This window comes from Diadema antillarum, unplaced genomic scaffold, assembly GCF_040938485.1.
Source record: "Diadema antillarum isolate AM-2024a unplaced genomic scaffold, OU_Dant_1.0 seq00000738_RagTag, whole genome shotgun sequence".
Taxonomy (NCBI): domain Eukaryota; kingdom Metazoa; phylum Echinodermata; class Echinoidea; order Diadematoida; family Diadematidae; genus Diadema; species Diadema antillarum.
Window position 1 is genome coordinate 530,055 of NW_027271636.1, and position 20,405 is coordinate 550,459.

Sequence of the window (20,405 nt, forward strand, 5' to 3'; positions counted from 1 at the left end):
TTTGGCAATATTTAGCTCTGAAAGAAGTGGTAATACACTCTGCAGGATTGTCAGAATATTAATAAAGACTAATCTGTTACAATGTGGACGAAAGACGATTCAAAAGGCATGATATCCAGCGAAAATTGTGAATAACTTGAACTCTCCCGCCTTCGTTTCACAGCACAAACACAATTGTTTGTTTACGCACACTCGTCCGTTGTCCGTAAGCATTAGGGGAATTGTGTACAATGGACAGCACTAAAGCTCGCACGCTTTAGCAAAGTCACAAGCAGTTTTGTAAAACATTCTTTGATTTGACAAGAAAAGTGCCCTAATTTCTCTCTGACCAATCAAAGCAAGTTATACATCACTGAAGAGCCCAAACATTCTACTTCATTTTGAAGTGCGAGGGTAGACAATTCCACTAAGCTTCCGTGGTACAGCCTGTGATTTATATGGGCATGTCCGAAAATTATGGCTTATTTTGGGTACTCCGCCATGGACAAACTCAAGATTTGGTGATTTGAAGCAGAATTTCAGGGGAAAAGTGCCCTAATTTCCCCAAACCTACTTTTGGGGAAATTCACGGAGTAGAAAGAGGGTACATTCTAGTTTCATTTGGAGGGCGAGGGTTTTGAATTCATAGCCATGTTTTTTTGTGCAGAGCTATTTTTGTCCCAAAGGAGGGGGATATGACGCGTCTTTTCACGTGTTATAAGCACCGGTACTCTCGCTCCGGAGCAAATGCGCGCAAGTTTTCCATGAATTCTTTAAGGTCATTCGTCATAACGACTTGCATTATGTGAAGGGATTATCAGCTAATTAGCTCTCATGAAGGTGGCATGCCCTTTTTAATCATTTTTACTTATTTTCCCATTTAATATAGTAGGGCCTGAATTTGTAGTCCATTTCTTATCATATGATTGTGTCTTTAAATCGTGATAGACATAATTTATATATAGTATTTAATACATGTCAAAGTGTTTTCTAATCTGTTTAGGGCCTACCAGCGCAGATAATAAAGATATCTTGCACCCAAATATTTTACCGACTGAATACTGCAGAAATCAGGTCAGAGTGAAGTACGTCAGCTGCAGTCACCACCATGATCGACTTCCTAGGAACCCTAACGGAGTCCAGTCTCGGACAGGTCAATGGGTTGACCATCACAGCTACTCTTACAGTCCTTCTGGTCTCCATGGCAATATGGAGCGTCAGCCGACCAAGCAAGTTCCCGCCCGGACCAAGGGGTCTTCCCATTGTGGGTAGTATCTATGGTGAGTTTAGATAGATTTCGTTTGTATTGAACTTTTCATTCTTCTTGTTTTCTTCCTTGTTTCTGCCCGCTTCTTTCCACCTTTTTTCTTTCTTTTGACAGGAAGACGGCTCTTCTCTCTCTCTCTCTCTCTCTCTCTCTCTCTCTATATATATATATATATATATATCCCCCTAGATGAAATAATATATGTTACTAGTATTCTCTGTCCTGTTCGTGATGATTGTCAGGTAACTGAGACATAATTCATAATTGTTTACCAACCGTAGACAATTATAGTGTATAGCAACACACAAACACACATGCATACGGGCCGAGAGAGATACAGATAGGTTCAGATAGACAGATAGAGAGATAGACAGACAAATAGCTTGGTAGGTATTATTTAGATATAATCAATTCTTTTGTAGACCATTATACAATCTTTCTGGGATACCAAGAAAAGATGACTCTATGAACACGAAGAAGGCCATTTATGATATCATGTTTGCATTCCTCTTGATAAAACTTAGGCTTTGTAGGCCAGCTGTTTGTCAGATTTTGTCATTCTTCTGACCTTTCTTCTGACCATTTCCATATTTCTATTTCAAGTTCTTCCTTCAATGGATAGAGGCAATATATTGCAGTTATATGCGCTATATCAATGTGGATTATTAATATTATCATTATAATTATTATCATAATCCTTATCATTATCATTATTATATCTGGATAGCGTTCCGTGAGTGTCACATTTTAGTTGAGCGGGTGTAGTTTCTCCATCTCTCGTTATCTTATTGAAGACATGATCGACAGCCCAGAGGTAGTATTCGGTAAATGGGCCAAGAAGTATGGTGACATCTTTGGCCTCAAGATTGGACAGCGATGGATGGTGGTCTTAAATCGAAAAGACCTGATAAAGGAGGCTGTGCTAAAGCAGGGTGTGGAATTCGCCGGACGTCCTGATTTCTACTCAAGTAAGAAATATTTTCTGTTCTATGTATGTTGGATCAAAATCAATCCTCTGTAGTGATCGGTTGAAAGAGCTTCACTTGAAAATGATATATTCTTTTCGACTATTTTAAAATGTTGGCCAGTTTGACACTCCATGGTATACTATTTGCAAAGTGATGTCACTGTTTATGACGACATTTTTCAAATCGTGCACTATACCATCACAAAGTAATTTTGGCATCGCGCCCTTCTTCGTACGGTCAGTGTAGGATCCCTCCACAACACTTCTATCACGATCACCCCCCCCCCCTTTCTTGTGTTTGCATTTTTGATCGCAAATATAAAAAAGTAAACTTTGTTTAATTTCGAGTTTCTGCTTAATAGGCCTCGGTGCCATCACTATCCATTTCGGGGTGTGCCCGTCATTGAACAATGCTATTTTTAAGTGACCTCTGCCTATAGCTTTCATCGAAAACCCTCAAGGCAAAGTACACTTGTGTGCCATTCACTGAGAAATGTTGAAAGGGGAATTAATTTCAAGTAATCTGTGTATGAAATATTTCAGAGAAAACCAACAATTGCGGAAAATGGTATCGTTATGACATTCAAGCAATCATCATTGCTCCAGCTTTTGTCGTAATTACACTCAACACGTAAATTATCCCTAAAAAATGAGTAGGGGATAAGTATTAGACGAAAAAGAAAGTGGTGTTATTTTTGTTTAAAGGGATCGTATAGTTTTGGTTGAGACCAAATTTCAGGTTTCTATCATTTTTTGGTGAGATAATGAGAAACATATGAAACATGAAAGAACATGTAACTCTATGAGGTATTCAACGTTTATTTGATGAAAATTGGTTTTGAAATGGCTGAGATATCCAAAAAAGAGCGATTCTAATAAAGTGTGGGACCCACACTTTATTACAATCGCTTTGTTTTACTTTGTTTTTGGATGTTTCAGTCATTCCAAACCCGATTTTCATCAAATAAACTTTGAATTCCTCTTAAAATGGTATGCTCTGTACTATATCATAAATGTTTTCTTGGTATCTCGCAAAAAGTTAGAAGCCCGATACTCACCTCCACCAATACTGTACTATCCCTTTAAGTAATGGTAGTATACTGACCAATTCTGATTAACTTTGCGAGTATGGATATAGTAGTGAAGTCATGTTAGCTACTAGAATCGGACTTTAACATAATTTTATATGTACATTTATGACTAACTTTTCGCTTTGGTTTCCTCTACTCATCAATAATGAAATTGCACCATTATTTTTTATGTTTCATTACAGCCGAACTATTTACGGATGGATTTAAGGACATTGTTTTCAGTACTTACTCTGACACGTGGAAGCTTCATCGGAAACTAGGTCACACGGCACTCAGGTATCCGATGATTTCCGGTATACTAGCCTCAAATTAACGGTGTTTGAAGGTGAACTAATCAAATGCGTAAGAATAGGATCGATAATCCTGTTCCTTTATCAATTCTCGGTGAATATAATGCCACCAGACGAGATTTTTTTTTTTGGGGGGGGGGGGGGGGGGAGGGGGCGGGGCGTTGGCAGAGAACGAACAGGGTGATAATCCGCTCGTGCGTATTCAGTCAAGCAATCAAGCCAGCCGATGGGATATTGAGCGTGCGTTGGGCTCGAAAGTTCTTTTGCTCTTGTAGGGGCACCGCCATGGGGTCAGCGAAGTCAACCTGTTGTGAGCATGATAGCCTCGATTGCTACGTATGCGTGTTTTACACGATTTTTGCGTCAAAACAGGCACAATACTAGTTTGGAAAAGATAGATTTAGAATAGAAATACACTCATTTTTTTAGACAAACAATAACCAGGTGTTGATAGCAGAAACTGTCATCTTTTGATCAAAGTATTTTTCCCACCTTCTCTGACTTTAATAATACAAATAAACTTCACTTCAGGCCACAAATGCAGACACTTTTTTTTTTTTTTTGGCATTTGGACAATCAAATATACCAGGTATATCCGTTTTTTAGATATGACGCAACGGAAACCTGGTATATACCAGGTTTCCAGAGGAAATGGGCCAGAAAAAAAAAATTGTTTAGAATGATTAGTAACATGCTTGGAGTAAAAATTATCACAACAAATTATGTGACAATATCTTTCAGTGATCACATTTAATTGCATCATTTTAGACATACATTTAAAAACATCCATATCTAAATGTAATTATGTTCTGAACGGATTCAAAAGATTTGTTGTTGGTTTTTATGCTTTGAATTCACTCTCTCATATTTCCTTTAGAGTGATGACGCATTCTGCTTGCGTACACCTGCAGGTTTTACCATACCCATTTGAAACATCGAAGTAGTGTCATGTGTGTGTTTAGCGTGTATCAGGTCACAGCATAATGTGTCGGGGTCCTGAAAAGAGTAGGAGGCTTTCATATGGCAATATAATTCCATTACAATCTCCACTTGCTTCACATGCCTAGCCTTCACACGTGCCGAGTTTGCTTAATTTGAAATAATTTTCTAATCAAGCAAACTCCAATCAAATGTGTAATTAAGCAAATTTGCCGTGTGAATGGAAACTGGGATCGCGGAGGGGGATTTGTATGGGGCGCCAAGTGTTCGCTTGAAAATTCCGTCCAAAAAGACACGAAATTACCTTAAAACTACAGAAATCATACACTGAAATCCATTTCGTTACAAAATGAAATTGTACAGACAATTTCGTAACAAAACAATTTCATTTTGTAACGAAATCTGGTTTGATTACAAAATTAGGAAGACAGTTATCCATTTTGTTACAAAATGAAACAACAAATTTCATTTTGTAAACAAAACCTCATTTTGTTACAAAAAAGACTTGTGCTTTTTCATTTTGTGACAGAATGACATGACAAATATAATTTCGTAACAGAATCTTATTTTGTTCAAAAAAAAAATCATTTCGTGTACGGAATTGAACTACAAAACAATTTCGTGGACGGAATGGTTTTACAAACTGCATTTCGTGTAGAGGGTCTAACAGAACTGAACTACACTCCCTTTTGTGTACGAAATTGAAAAACAAAAGTAATTTCCCTGTAAGGAACCATACGAAATGGATTTCGTCGCAGACGAAATGAATTTCGTTGCACACGGAATGCATTTCGTACCATATCAAATGGATTTCGTACCATGCGAAACAGATTTCGTGGTACACAGAAAGGATTTCGTGCACGGAATGGCATTCTGTCAGTGCACACGGAATGCATTTCGTACCATATCAAATGGATTTCGTACCGTGCGAAACAGATTTCGTGGTACACAGAAAGGATTTCGTGTACGGAATGGCATTCTGTCAGTGCACACGGAATGCATTTCGTACCATATCAAATGGATTTCGTACCATACGGAATGGCATTCTGTCAGTGCACACGGAATGCATTTCGTACCATATCAAATGGATTTCGTACCATGCGAAACAGATTTCCTGGTACACAGAAAGAATTTCGTGCACGGAATGGCATTCTGTCAGTGCACACGGAATGCATTTCGTACCATTTCAAATGGATTTCGTACCATGCGAAACAGATTTCGTGGTACACAGAAAGGATTTCGTGTACGGAATGGCATTCTGTCAGTGCACACGGAATGCATTTCGTACCATATCAAATGGATTTCGTACCATGCGAAACAGATTTCGTGGTACACATCAGGATTTCGTGCACGGAATGGCATTCTGTCAGTGCACACGGAATGCATTTCGTACCATATCAAATGGATTTCGTACCATGCGAAACAGATTTCGTGGTACACAGAAAGGATTTCGTGTACGGAATGGCATTCTGTCAGTGCACACGGAATGCTACGAAGCTTTCTAAGAGCCATTTTTGACAACCTAAAAAAAAAAATACTACGTACGTACGTAATAATACTGCGTATGTACGCAGTATTATTACGTACGTACGTATTATTAGTACGTACGTACGTAGTATTTATTGCGTACGTACGCAGTATTATTACGTACGTACGTAGTATTTATTGCGTACGTACGTAGTATTTATTACGTACGTACGCAGTATTTATTACGTACGTACGTACGTATTGTTCATTACGTACGTACGTATTGTTTATTACGTACGTACGCAGTATTTGAGTAATGGCGGCAGACAGGGCAGAGAGAGACAGACTCGTACGTTTGTACTTCGATATAGGTTTCAGCCAAAATGAAATATTATACAGTGAAATCCCGTTATAGCGAGGTCCGTGGGACCGGCGATATTACCTCGTTATAACCGGTACCTCGTTATAACCGCGTACGCATAAAAACAAAGGAAAACATAAGCACGACGTCATACCCGTCAATCAAACTCAAGAACATCCTTTGCGTTGTTATTACACAATTATGGATCGTTATTATTGAGACAATAAAGGGAAATTGTTTGTGAATTGATACATAAAAAAGACGGAAAAAGTAGGTGTTGAAATGCGTTAATTCTTTGTTTTTCTTCCAAAAATCTCTTCGCATAATACTAGTTGCACATTATGTTCCTGAGAAGAAGGTCAACTCGGCAGGATCATATTCGTGATTCTTTCTACACCTATCTCTTCCTCTTGTATCGAACCATTCCACAAGATGAATGCTTTTTCGTTTGTGAAATACAGTGTACAGTGTAAACTGACAATGAACAAAATCAGATTGTATAATTAAAAATGCGCTTGTTAAGTTTTTCTAAACACCAGCGCAGATAGAGTAACATATATGCGTCGTTTATCGTAACTTGCTAGGTATGTTACGCTGTTGGTGCCCAGCGGGAATAGGATGATTTCATGAATCATTTCGGCTGTAATCCTATTAATACAATGTATGATCGTTGCGCCCGAAGGGATTACAAATGTAGATGCGTTCTTTATTTTCTTCCAAAAATCTCTTCGCGTTTTGTACACCCGTTCTTGAAAAATATGCGACAATGTTGAATTTGGAAGGTTGTGATCCTTTTTACGCAAGTCTGTACCTCGTGGACCATTCTGAAGGAAAGAAAAATCTTCATCGTGAAATGCAGTGGTAAATGATAATGAATAAACCCAGATCTATTCAAACTGTTAAATGCGTTTATTTCTTTCTCTGAACACCAACTCATGTAAGTCGATTAACATGCGCTATTCAACTATTTTTATACGCTACTGTCACCAGCCAGCAAAGCAACTGGAAGTCGGAACTAAAAATGGAAAGGATAATTATAATGATGAGTTGCACACGCATTCCAATATTATTGTCCATTTTGGCCACGAGTGTCGCTACATGAATAGTTCTTGAATGCGTTATATTTTTTTTTCTCTCGTTGCGTTGTGGTCTGACCTTTATCACGCACGCGTATCTCGCTAAAAACAAAATCAAATGATTTTATTCAATAACTAAATAGGAACATCGGATGGTATAGGGCCTATTTCTGTGTCTTATCGCGTGGTTTAGAAGAAAACATGAACTACTCTGCAAAACGGGAGGGACATGGATAGCGTGAATTTGTTTTTCAGTGTTATCATAATGAGGTGACGATTTATTCAAATAGGAACGAAAATAATAAGGAATAACAATTACAGGAACAATTAGAACTGAATTCAAATTCATTATGATCAAATATAACAATTATTATTCCAACTATCGTGAGACCCTGGAGGATGATTGTACACACCACCCCCCCCCCCCCTTACACCTGAAATTCTTTGGGGATGCACCCCCCATCCCCCCCCCCCCCCCCCCCCGCTGTCTACGCCACTGGAAACCGTAATGAAATGAAATATGCTCTGGTGTATACATTTCATGTACTATATGAATACCCCACCCCCCCCCCCCTCCCCCGGGGGTGGGAAGGAGTATAGTATCACTGAGGCCTGTATCGATAGGGCATCCGCGTTCATGAAGACGAGTAACAGGATTGTTCTAACCCGGGAATCTTGTTTATCGGGGTGTTGCTATAGAGGGGGTACCACCACCTCCCCCTCAAAATTGTCGGCAAATGCTTCAACCTCTACTCCCCCCCCCCCCAAAAAAAAGGGGGGGGAAGGGATAAGAAAAAGAAAAAAAAAAGGAAGGGAAGGAAAACAAAAACAGAAAAGGAAAGAAATGCATTTTTTTTTTTTGGGGGGGGGGGGCTCACTCACTTGGCTAGTTCACATTGAAAAGTAACTATTCTGGTTAAAAAAAAACAAAAAAAAAACAAAAAAAAACGCAGGATGTGAGTGTATCCATTGGGTCTTCTCCAGGAATAAATAAATACTACGTACGTACGTAATAATACTGGGTACGTACGTAATAAATACCATGTACGTACGTAATAATACTGCCTACGTACGTAATAAATAATACGTACGTACGTAATAAATACCACGTACGTACGTAATAATACTGCGTACGTACGTAATAAATAATACGTACGTACGTAATAATACTGCGTACGTACGCAGTACTATTACGTACGTACGTATAGTATTTTTTTTTAGGTTGTCAAAAATGGCCCTTAGAAAGTTTCGTAGTTCGCATGGCGGGTACGAAATCCATTTGATATGGTACGAAATGCATTCCGTGTGCACTGACAGAATGCCATTCCGTGCACGAAATCCTTTCTGTGTACCACGAAATCTGTCTCGCACGGTACGAAATCCATTTGATATGGTACGAAATGCATTCCGTGCGCACTGACAGAATGCCATTCCGTGCACGAAATCCTTTCTGTGTACCACGAAATCTGTTTCGCATGGTACGAAATCCATTTGATATGGTACGAAATGCATTCCGTGTGCACTGACAGAATGCCATTCCGTATGGTACGAAATCCATTTGATATGGTACGAAATGCATTCCGTGTGCACTGACAGAATGCCATTCCGTATGGTACGAAATCCATTTGATATGGTACGAAATGCATTCCGTGCGCACTGACAGAATGCCATTCCGTGCACGAAATCCTTTCTGTGTACCACGAAATCTGTTTCGCATGGTACGAAATCCATTTGATATGGTACGAAATGCATTCCGTGTGCACTGACAGAATGCCATTCCGTATGGTACGAAATCCATTTGATATGGTACGAAATGCATTCCGTGTGCACTGACAGAATGCCATTCCGTGCACGAAATCCTTTCTGTGTACCACGAAATCTGTTTCACATGGTACGAAATCCATTTGATATGGTACGAAATGCATTCCGTGTGCACTGACAGAATGCCATTCCGTACACGAAATCCTTTCTGTGTACCACGAAATCTGTTTCGCATGGTACGAAATCCATTTGATATGGTACGAAATGCATTCCGTGTGTACTGACAGAATGCCATTCCGTGCACGAAATCCTTTTTGTGTACCACGAAATCTGTTTCACATGGTACGAAATCCATTATATGGTACGAAATGCATTCCGTGTGCACTGACAGAATGTCATTCCGTACACGAAATCCTGATGTGTACCACGAAATCTGTTTAGCATGGTACGAAATCCATTTGATATGGTACGAAATGCATTCCGTGTGCACTGACAGAATGCCATTCCGTACACGAAATCCTGATGTGTACCACGAAATCTGTTTCGCATGGTACGAAATCCATTTGATATGGTACGAAATGCATTCCGTGTGTACTGACAGAATGCCATTCCGTGCACGAAATCCTTTTTGTGTACCACGAAATCTGTTTCACATGGTACGAAATCCATTATATGGTACGAAATGCATTCCGTGTGCACTGACAGAATGCCATTCCGTACACGAAATCCTGATGTGTACCACGAAATCTGTTTAGCATGGTACGAAATCCATTTGATATGGTACGAAATGCATTCCGTGTGCACTGACAGAATGCCATTCCGTACACGAAATCCTTTCTGTGTACCACGAAATCTGTTTCGCATGGTACGAAATCCATTTGATATGGTACGAAATGCATTCCGTGTGCACTGACAGAATGCCATTCCGTACACGAAATCCTTTCTGTGTACCACGAAATCTGTTTCGCATGGTACGAAATCCATTTGATATGGTACGAAATGCATTCCGTGTGCACTGACAGAATGCCATTCCGTACACGAAATCCTTTCTCTGTACCACGAAATCTGTCTCGCACGGTACGAAATCCATTTGATATGGTACGAAATGCATTCCGTGTGCACTGACAGAATGCCATTCCGTACACGAAATCCTTTCTGTGTACCACGAAATCTGTTTCGCATGGTACGAAATCCATTTGATATGGTACGAAATGCATTCCGTGTGCACTGACAGAATGCCATTCCGTACACGAAATCCTGATGTGTACCACGAAATCTGTTTCGCATGGTACGAAATCCATTTGATATGGTACGAAATGCATTCCGTGTGTACTGACAGAATGCCATTCCGTGCACGAAATCCTTTTTGTGTACCACGAAATCTGTTTCACATGGTACGAAATCCATTATATGGTACGAAATGCATTCCGTGTGCACTGACAGAATGCCATTCCGTACACGAAATCCTGATGTGTACCACGAAATCTGTTTAGCATGGTACGAAATCCATTTGATATGGTACGAAATGCATTCCGTGTGCACTGACAGAATGCCATTCCGTACACGAAATCCTTTCTGTGTACCACGAAATCTGTTTCGCATGGTACGAAATCCATTTGATATGGTACGAAATGCATTCCGTGTGCACTGACAGAATGCCATTCCGTACACGAAATCCTTTCTGTGTACCACGAAATCTGTTTCGCATGGTACGAAATCCATTTGATATGGTACGAAATGCATTCCGTGTGCACTGACAGAATGCCATTCCGTACACGAAATCCTTTCTCTGTACCACGAAATCTGTCTCGCACGGTACGAAATCCATTTGATATGGTACGAAATGCATTCCGTGTGCACTGACAGAATGCCATTCCGTACACGAAATCCTTTCTGTGTACCACGAAATCTGTTTCGCATGGTACGAAATCCATTTGATATGGTACGAAATGCATTCCGTGTGCAACGAAATTCATTTCGTCTGCGACGCAATCCATTTCGTATGGTACCTTACAGGGAAATTACTTTTGTTGTTCAATTCCGTACACAAAAGGGAGTGTAGTTCAGTTCTGTTAGACCCTCTACACGAAATGCAGTTTGTAAAACCACTCCGTGCACGAAATTGTTTTGTAGTTCAATTCCGTACACGAAATGATTTTTTTTTGAACAAAATAAGATTCTGTTACGAAATTATATTTGTCATGTCATTCTGTCACAAAATGAAAAAGCACAAGTCTTTTTTGTAACAAAATGAGATTTTGTTTATTGATATTCAATACCGCAGAATTCGCGAAGTTTCTCCCTGCTTGTGAACGGACGGTGATTTGAAGCTCAATTGCAAACAAGTTTGTGATCAAGTTTGTAATAAAACAACTCGGTACGTGTGAAAAGGTCCATGGTCACCTATATCATGCTTTCATATTTTGCTCTGCTTCCTTGAGCCCCCACCCATGTATTCCTATCGTGGAGCTGCTATGTTATCAGCCTTTCTCGTTGCGACTTGTTAAAAATTTTGAAAACATTCTTTTTGAGTGTATTCCTTATCCCAATTACTAGTACTATAAATTCTGAAACTCCATACCCAGTATAACCAATTTATAGTTGTTCAAATGCAAAAGTCTGAAAATCAGTCGGAATTTTCAGTTTATCTCCACAAATGTCTTCGTAGGTAAATGTTCGCACCTTCATTATCATCCTTACAGCAGTACAACTACAGGTATTATTATCATTGGCCATACCATTTCCATTAATTTATTTTTTTCATTTTCATGAAGATTATTTTCATCATTATCGTAAATGTTATAGTTCAAAATCTATTGATCTTTCTGTTCTGTTATCAAGGCACTTTGCAACCGGTAAGCCCCTGCAAAAGCTGATCTCCAGCGTGTACCCGAAGGTGGAGAAGGAGCTAGCCGAGAATGACGGGAAGCCGATCGACCCTCGACTCCTCCTTACTCTGATCATGTACAATGTCCTCTCACAGATGTGCTTTGGAAAGAGGTATTACACACGACACATATCTCAGTATAACACACACACTTGGTTGTTATGAGTGTGTGTCACTGTGTGTGTGTGTGTGTGTGTGTCTATAAAGAAAAAAAATATCGAACTTATAAGGAAGTTATACATCAAATATTGTTTCCCTTTTTGATGCTTCAGCCATGAGGTGTCGATGGAGGCATTATTGTTGTCCGTCCGTCAGTCCGTCCGCTAGTGCGTAATCGTTGTGTCTTTTTTGACAACGTAACTTATGAAACGCTTTTAGAAATGGAACTTGGCATGATTACGTATGAGTGGACTAAGCTGTGCCTAACAATATTTGAACGCAGAGACTCGAGTCCAAATGTCAAAGTCAAATGCTAAGTCTCAGCAAAAAGGTAAAAGCGTAAAAGCGCAAGTGAAATGGTCAAATTTCACCTGTTTCCATATTTCAAAAATGACTCAAATGTTTGTCATGGCAATTAGCGTATTATTACCAGATGACGAATATTTGCTAATCATGTCAGATTGTTGTCTCACATCGGCCAGATGTACTCTAGACCAATTGAATTCAAGTTATCCATTTCACAATGAAAATTTTGAAAACACATAATGACACGAATTCAGTACAACAATGTAATACGAAGCAAACAAACTGCGTGCGAAGATTCAAATCATGTTGTAACTTTTCTGACCACTACCGAAACAAAGTTAGAAATGGAGGGGGTGGTGACTAATAAAAACAAGGCGTTTGCAGTTTGCAGTCCCTTCATACGATTACTAAATACAAAACTAAAAAAGAAGGCAATGTGCCTGAGAAAAGAAGAAGAGAAAGACAGAAAAGTAGACACACGGTAGCTCTCTTGTAAAAGAAAAAGAAAGCAGCTATTCAAGTGTGATAGGAATGAGAGGCAGAGACTAAAGTGGACAGGAAAAGGAAGAAGGGAGAGGAGATGGTGGGTCAAAACCAGGACACGTGAGGCATGAGATTCATGAGCTCACCAAAGGTACACGGAGTTGTAGGGAGGAGATTGTTTTTGAAAAAACAAACAAACCCTAATTTAAAAAGGGACTTTAAATCAAAGCTTTTAAAGAGAAGTAACTTATTCCACTGTATGAAAGACCAATTGGGAAATAATGCGATTTGTTAGAGACATACCACCGACATATTCTTGTTATATATATATATATATATATATATATATATATATATATATATTGTTAATTCATGTAAAAATATGCGTATATACATGTAAGTATATTTTGTTACAGGGAGAACATTGACGAATGACAGAAAGCAGTAAAGAGAAAGAGGCAAGGGGAAACAAATAGAATGACAAACTGAATTTTTCTTTTTTTTTCAGTTCCTTTCCTCTTGTACTAATTCACGTAATTCACTTTTTCAGATTCTTCGTGTTTTTTTTTTTCACTGTGTGTTAGAGCGACTGCACTGAAAAAAAAAACAATAAACAAAGAGAAAGTGGATCTTTGAAACATAATTCTTTTTGTTTAGGCAAGAGAAAACGAAATTCCCATGCAGTTTTCCCCTCCCCATCTCAGCGTTATAAATGTGATTGACGTTTTCTCTGTCATACATAATTATGATCGTACCTCAATTACCATGATATTTTATCATATAACGAGCAAACACTGTATTCTGATCTATATTCATCTTCAGCTACGCTCTTCATGATCCTAACGTGAAGGAATGGATGCAACTGAATGACGAGGCCAATGCCGAGTTCGGTCTCGGTCTTGCAGCCGACTTTTTCTCCTGGGCCAAGCACGTCCCTACCAGCGGGCCGCGATTGGTCAAGAACCTGACGGGTAAGCTCCAAAAGTTCCTCAGGGTCGAACTGGAGCAACACAAACAGCAAACCTACGACCCCGGTAAGATATGTTACATTTTAGTGTCAGTTTACACGTAGCTTTGAATACTAGTTTCGAAATTTGCCAGCTGTAGTTGCGTGCATAATAGAAAACGCCTCCACGACTCAGAAGAGGTTGCTTCTTCGACTCCTCTGCCAAGCAATCACCAAAGTCAGGTGGAAATGCAGGTTGAAATTGTTTGAAGAGTAATTTCAATGTTTGCAGTTAATTACGTTTAAAATGCTGTTATCACCTTACTTCCAGGATTGATTGATAAAACCCCAATCAATTATTGAAGTTGCACCCTGCAACAAAATAACACTAAAAAAAAAAGATCCAGGATGACAACGTTTTCAATGCTAAGTACCAGTACTCAAGTTTTCAGTTTTTCATCTTCAGATTAGCTGCATGACCATTGTTTCGTTATATAAGGGTTGTATGGTAGATTACCAAAATCAGAATGAAGTTAAAACATCATTACTTGCAGTTTCCCAGACGCGAAGCAATGCAAATTTTTGGAGATGATGAAATGATATTCATTCCATTGGTGTCTCTTTTCCAGACAACATCAGTGATTTCTACAGCATGATGCTCAAGGCCCAAGAAGACGCAAAGCGAGAAGGGGAGAACGTGGACAAACTGACCGATGTCCATATCCTGCAGACACTCCTGGACGTCTTTTTTGGTACAGACCCTTGTTATATTAAAGTCCGGGGTTTCAGCTAAAGCTAATTAAATCTAAAGACGTTCGCTCTTTGTACAGTCTGCAATATTATACAGAGTAAGATGACGTCACCAACCACGTTCATTTATCACACTCTCAGTTTTCCATTCTCCTTGTCCCTTAGTTTTGTATGATATGCGTCACTGATAACGGATTTCGATGTAGGAAAGAACACCCACCATGAGTTCTTGAAGTCAAATTAGACCCTTCTAAACAAGATCACATCAATCACATGACAGTGTTACTCGTTACCTTATGACCACGTCAGCTTAATTATTGTCTACACTTTTTCTACCTCTTCCCTCTGGTAGCCCCGAGATCTATTCAGCTCTTACTTCACCATCAAACAGTCTTTCTCAGATAATCCGTTATACCAAACTCATAGCGTATTCTATATCTCTTCTATACAGTTGAATTGATGCTTAAAGTCCTCTCCATAATAGGTTGTATTTTTATTATGATACAATCTTGTAAAACTAGGGAGGATTTTGTGAATCCAGGTAGGATTTTTTGCGTTCTGTCATATCGATAACAACCCACCAGGTTTGTACTATATAATAACCCTTATGAAACAAACACAGGGTCACACTGTGTGGTTTATGTGGAAATGTCCCAATTTCATATAGTAACTATGTGAAATTGGGACATTTCCTCCTAAACCACACTGTGTGTGACCCTGTGTTTGTTTCATAAGGGAAGGTGTGGCGATACGCGAAGTATATAGGACTTTACCGCAAATCCGAGAAACATGTCAAGAATACATATGGAATTCTAGCATTGATGAGGAATATTTGCTTCCTTTCAAGAAAATGTCACTTGTGTCATAATGAACCATCTCGATTAGACATCGAACGGATAGCTCGGTATTTGTCTGCTATTTTATGTTTGTTTGTTTTTATATGGATGCATCTCAGCTGGAACACAGACAACCATTGACTCACTGTACTGGGCTTTTGCCTTGATGTCCGAGAACCCCGAGATTCAGAAGAAAGTCCAGGCAGAGATCGATTCCGTTGTCGGCCGTGATCGAGTGCCAACCATCGAGGACCGCGGGACCCTGCCGTACACCGAGGCTACTTTGTATGAGATGATGAGATACAGCACGATCGCTCCTATCGCTCTACCACATTCAGCCTTGTGTGATACCAAGATACGTGAGTATCGATCGCTCGGCACTTCGATATATCTTTTCTCTCCTTCTCATGGGTCAGTTACGCAATGATTGAATTCATATTTGCATTACATGACTGGCTTCAAGCCATATTGAATGAGATAAGAAAGAGGAAATGATCTATTTTCGATTTTAAATGTTTAAAAAAAAATTAATGAAATTCATATTGGCCCTTTAATTTGAGCCGGGAGTGATGCGAGACAGTGTTCTGTACTAGCTCCTCAGTCAAGCCTGCCGGATTAGTTTAAGACGGTGTTGATGCGAGACCGACCACACCGCCTAATATTAAAACTGTATGCGAGTGTTCACAACCGGGGTTCACTTTAATTTTAGCATCGGTGCCTCACAATTCACGGGCAAATGGATCATCGGCTGCGGAGCTGCATAGCCACTGTGAACACGGTATAAGATACCACTGTGAACACGGTATGGGATACCTCTGGAACAGGGGAATCCAGTGAGATCGGATTCTCGTCACGAAATAAGGTCATATACACTGATGATTTTTCACGGTAATACAGTCTCGAAATGTACGCAAACAAAAATAATGAAAGTGGCTATACACTGAAAAAGGGATGAGGAAATGCATGTACTCAGAAAATGATAATGTGTAATAGAACCAATGAGGGTAAGTTCTATATACTTATTTTTCTTTTCCAATTATTACTCCATTCTTTGTGTGTGTGTGTGTGTGTGTGTGTGTGTGTGTGTGTGTGTGTGTGTGTGTGTAAACTCAAAACATTGTTATGTTTGTCTGGGGCATGAGACATGTAGGACGACAACATGCTTCAAACCATTTTACAAAGGGTAATAATAAGCACTTTTGACCAAAATGTTTCTATTAACAAGGGAAACAGACGTATAAATCAACTACGAGTAACATAATCCATAGATTATACATTCATCGTTATAAGTAATGACGACTATAGCGCTCATGGTCATGGGAATAATCATTTTCACATTCCTCTAATATTATACAGGTGATTACGTCATCCCCAAAGGAGCCATTGTGATCGTCAACATTCATTCAATGCACTTTGACCCCCAGGAATGGGGTGACCCAGACTCCTTCAAGCCAGGTAGGCAATCCTAAGACCTGGTTCTCGGCATATTCAGTGCTTTTTTCTGCTTCCTATTTAGGGGATATCTTATTCAGAAAGGATCTACACAGCAACCCTGTGATAACATCATTCGGTCATCCTCGGAAAGACCCATTGTGACTGTAGGATAAGATTTCATCTAAAAACCAACTAGAAGAGCTATTTAATGTTCTCCGTGTATAGATTTGAGTGTTCTGGAAGCATAAAAATGCAAAAATATAATATTTCAGTCCCACCGAGTGAACATCATTATCCATGTGACACTGTGCTAGGGAGTGATTGGCCAATGGGTGCTGACAAGTGCCAACGTGATTGTGCCGGAATGTACCGAGGTACGATGAAATGTGCCGAAATGTGCCGAGATATTTCGAAATGTCCCGGGATGTGTCGATATGTCCGAAGATGTGTCGAAATGCGCCGAGATGAGCGGAAAGACAAACCGAACACAAATTTCAAGAGAAATAGCACATTGCATGTTGCATCCAAAGTCTGTGACAGCCTTCTAATACAAGTGAACCCATGTCTAATCGATTTTTTGTCAAATGTTGATCATTTCATCTTCCAAACTCCGTTTTAATCAGCCGAATTGAGATCTGTATAAAATGATTATAGTTTTGCACTCAAACATATTTTCTGCTCTGTTCATTCACATGATTTCACGTAACATGATCTATGATATTGCAAATGATAATGTTCCCCCTTTTATCTACTTTTTTTTCTGTCAATACAACTTGTAATCAACACCCCTGTCCTTTTCGTCTTTTTGGCCAATATGTTATCTCCGTCGTTGTGAATATTCTTTTTTTTACTATATCATATTGCGGTATTTAATGCTATAGACTGATATGGGGACTCACTGAGAAACATCCGTGATGCTGATTGTGGGTTTTTTCAACAGCGTTGAAATTGAACAAACAAACAATCAAACGTTTTGAAATGAAAGTTCAACACCCAATTTGTCATATCAGTTTAGATTTTCTTGACCAGAATGTGCTTTTTTTTTCCTCGCTACCAGAGCACTTCCTAGACGAGGCTGGAACTATCCGTCAGCACCCTCCCAGCTTCATGCCGTTCGGAGCGGGTCGTCGTAGCTGTCTCGGAGAGGCGGTTGCTAAGGCCGACCTCTTCCTCATCTTCTCCTGGTTCCTCCAGAACTACACCTTCTCCAAGGTACCGGGCAAGGAAGACGAGAGCCTTATCAACCTCATCCCTAAGACAGCCTCTGGACGTCTGCTTACACCATACAAAATCCTGATCAACGAGAGGAAATAAACAGAAATATGCTGATATATCTCTTACTTGGGCAAGATAAAGAAATCTAAACCACGCTAAAATGTGGTAAGTGTGATCATACATCATAAACGTGATACGTTTTGGCTTCTTTTTTTTTTATCATTTCGATGGTAAAATTATTTTTGTCTTCATACCATAGCAATGATATCATAAAAAGGGATCGCGTAATAGCTCAAATCAAAACTTGAGTGCCCTTAAAACATATCACAGGTTTATAGAGAGTATACTTACAATATACATTGCACCTATCTTTTTTCACTTGATGTAAATTTATACTCATAATCATATAGACAGACAAGTGGTAAAGTGTATACAGGGAGATTTGTATGAAGAATTATATTTTAAGGTAATTTTGTAGGTAAAATGGTGTGATTGCTTATGTTTAAAGCTCTAAGATAACTGTGGCTTGCATAAATAAATCACAGAAAATTAACATTAAAAAAAACTCGAGTGCCCTTACCGATATAGCAGAAAGGACCAACATTATAATTTTGAAGATCTAATATTTCCAGCATGATATTAGTTTCATGTTAATATTTCATGTTCATTATTGATTTACAGTATGTGCAATGATAAACATATCTGTAGTGATGGCTATTTCATACATTTAACAACTATTCGAGTGATGCTCATCCCATGAATTAAAGAACGAATTTGATCATCGCATCGTATTGAAAAATATCTTAAATATTTACTGATTCTCTGGGATTTTTAATGAAAGTCCGCAAAAAGATAAAAGATGAAAATTGTACCAAAAAAAATATATCAGGATATCAAATTTGACCCTTGCTATATTGTACCACGGTTGCATTGTGCTTGAGAAAGAAAATCTATTATAGATTCCGTAATAGGAAGTGCTTGATGGGATGCTGTAAATAATACGAAGAGTTTGTTCGCAAAAACCGATAAGTCCATATTTGCCAAATGGAGATATTTGCGATTAAAGATCAAGAAAAATAAAGAGAATAATAAGAAAATTTTTGCTTCTTTTGACCATAACTTCAAAATGTACCTTTATATGTAGTGACCAATATATCATTTAAAAGGTATTATTTTGTACATTATGACAGAGACCGCACTTCAAAATCTTCAAAAATGAACTTATCGGTTTTTACGAACAAACTCTTTATATATGACATATATGTATATAATGTATATATAAATGACATATAATGATAATAATAAGTTTAATGATAATATATACTATATACATACTATATTTATATGTAGTATATATATGTATATATATATATATATATATATATATGACTGTCGTAGTACCATCAGTTGCACGAAGAGAAAACCGTAGTTTATGACATCCGTTTTGTGTTAATACAGTTTTATGTATCTATATGTCATGAAAAATATGATTCTCTCAGTAGGAGTAGTATAATGATAAACATAACTATACTAGCAACCAATGTCCTAAGATGCAAACAATGACACGTCACTGACAAATGCATATGATGTGTCGGTCCTATTCACAGAACCCTGGTGCACAGTACAATGTACAAGCAAACACGGGCGTAAATCTGTGCCGAGGAGGAGGGGGGATGAATGATCGGCGATAGTCATCACATAGTTAGCACGAGTACAAGCCCATAATACGCACAGTACCCGAGACGTGTACATGTACGTACAAAAAAATAAATAAATAAATAAATAAATGAAATGAAATGAAATGAAATGAAATGAAATGAAATGAATAATTGTTATATGGATATTTATTTCTGTATACATCTGTATGTTGTATATTATGTTTCCATATTCCTAACGGATTTTCTGAATTTTCTTGAATTAAATCAATTGAAACAATCAGTTCCATGCAGGGGCGACGATCCGCTTTCATAATGCATGGGGGGGGGGGGTCAAAACTTGGAAGATGTGCGAGGGAGTGGAGCGACCGAGCGGGGTTGGGTGTGAGAGGGGGTTACCCCTCCCTAACAAGGGAGGTTTGCATCGTCAGATCTGTAATTCAGAGATCTGGTGCACACTTTTGGTGAAATATTAGATTTTTGTTTCTTTCAAAAATGTATGAAACGTAAATATATGATCTGTAGGAAATGTGCGA

The 20,405-nt window shown here is 38.8% G+C and overlaps 1 protein-coding gene across 1 annotated transcript; it reads left to right on the forward strand.

The window, feature by feature from the left end:
- Positions 1-1,087: 1,087 nt before the first annotated feature.
- LOC139738341 (steroid 17-alpha-hydroxylase/17,20 lyase-like) lies at positions 1,088-19,402 on the forward strand. The gene is made up of 9 exons (XM_071648978.1): positions 1,088-1,259; positions 2,041-2,214; positions 3,487-3,580; positions 12,040-12,198; positions 13,856-14,067; positions 14,609-14,731; positions 15,685-15,924; positions 16,922-17,020; positions 18,057-19,402. Exons 1-9 carry the CDS (start codon positions 1,088-1,090, stop codon positions 18,311-18,313), a joined length of 1,530 nt encoding a protein of 509 aa, XP_071505079.1. The 3' UTR covers positions 18,314-19,402.
- The last annotated feature ends 1,003 nt before the right edge of the window (positions 19,403-20,405 follow it).

Bases quoted from the DNA above. Each gene is read 5' to 3' on its own strand.
- LOC139738341 (XM_071648978.1), top strand. From the start codon at position 1,088: ATGATCGACTTCCTAGGAACCCTAACGGAGTCCAGTCTCGGACAGGTC. The intron at 3,581-12,039 runs GTATCCGATGAT...TCTGTTATCAAG, and splicing joins CTAGGTCACACGGCACTCAG to GCACTTTGCAACCGGTAAGC. The intron at 15,925-16,921 runs GTGAGTATCGAT...AATATTATACAG, and splicing joins CTTGTGTGATACCAAGATAC to GTGATTACGTCATCCCCAAA.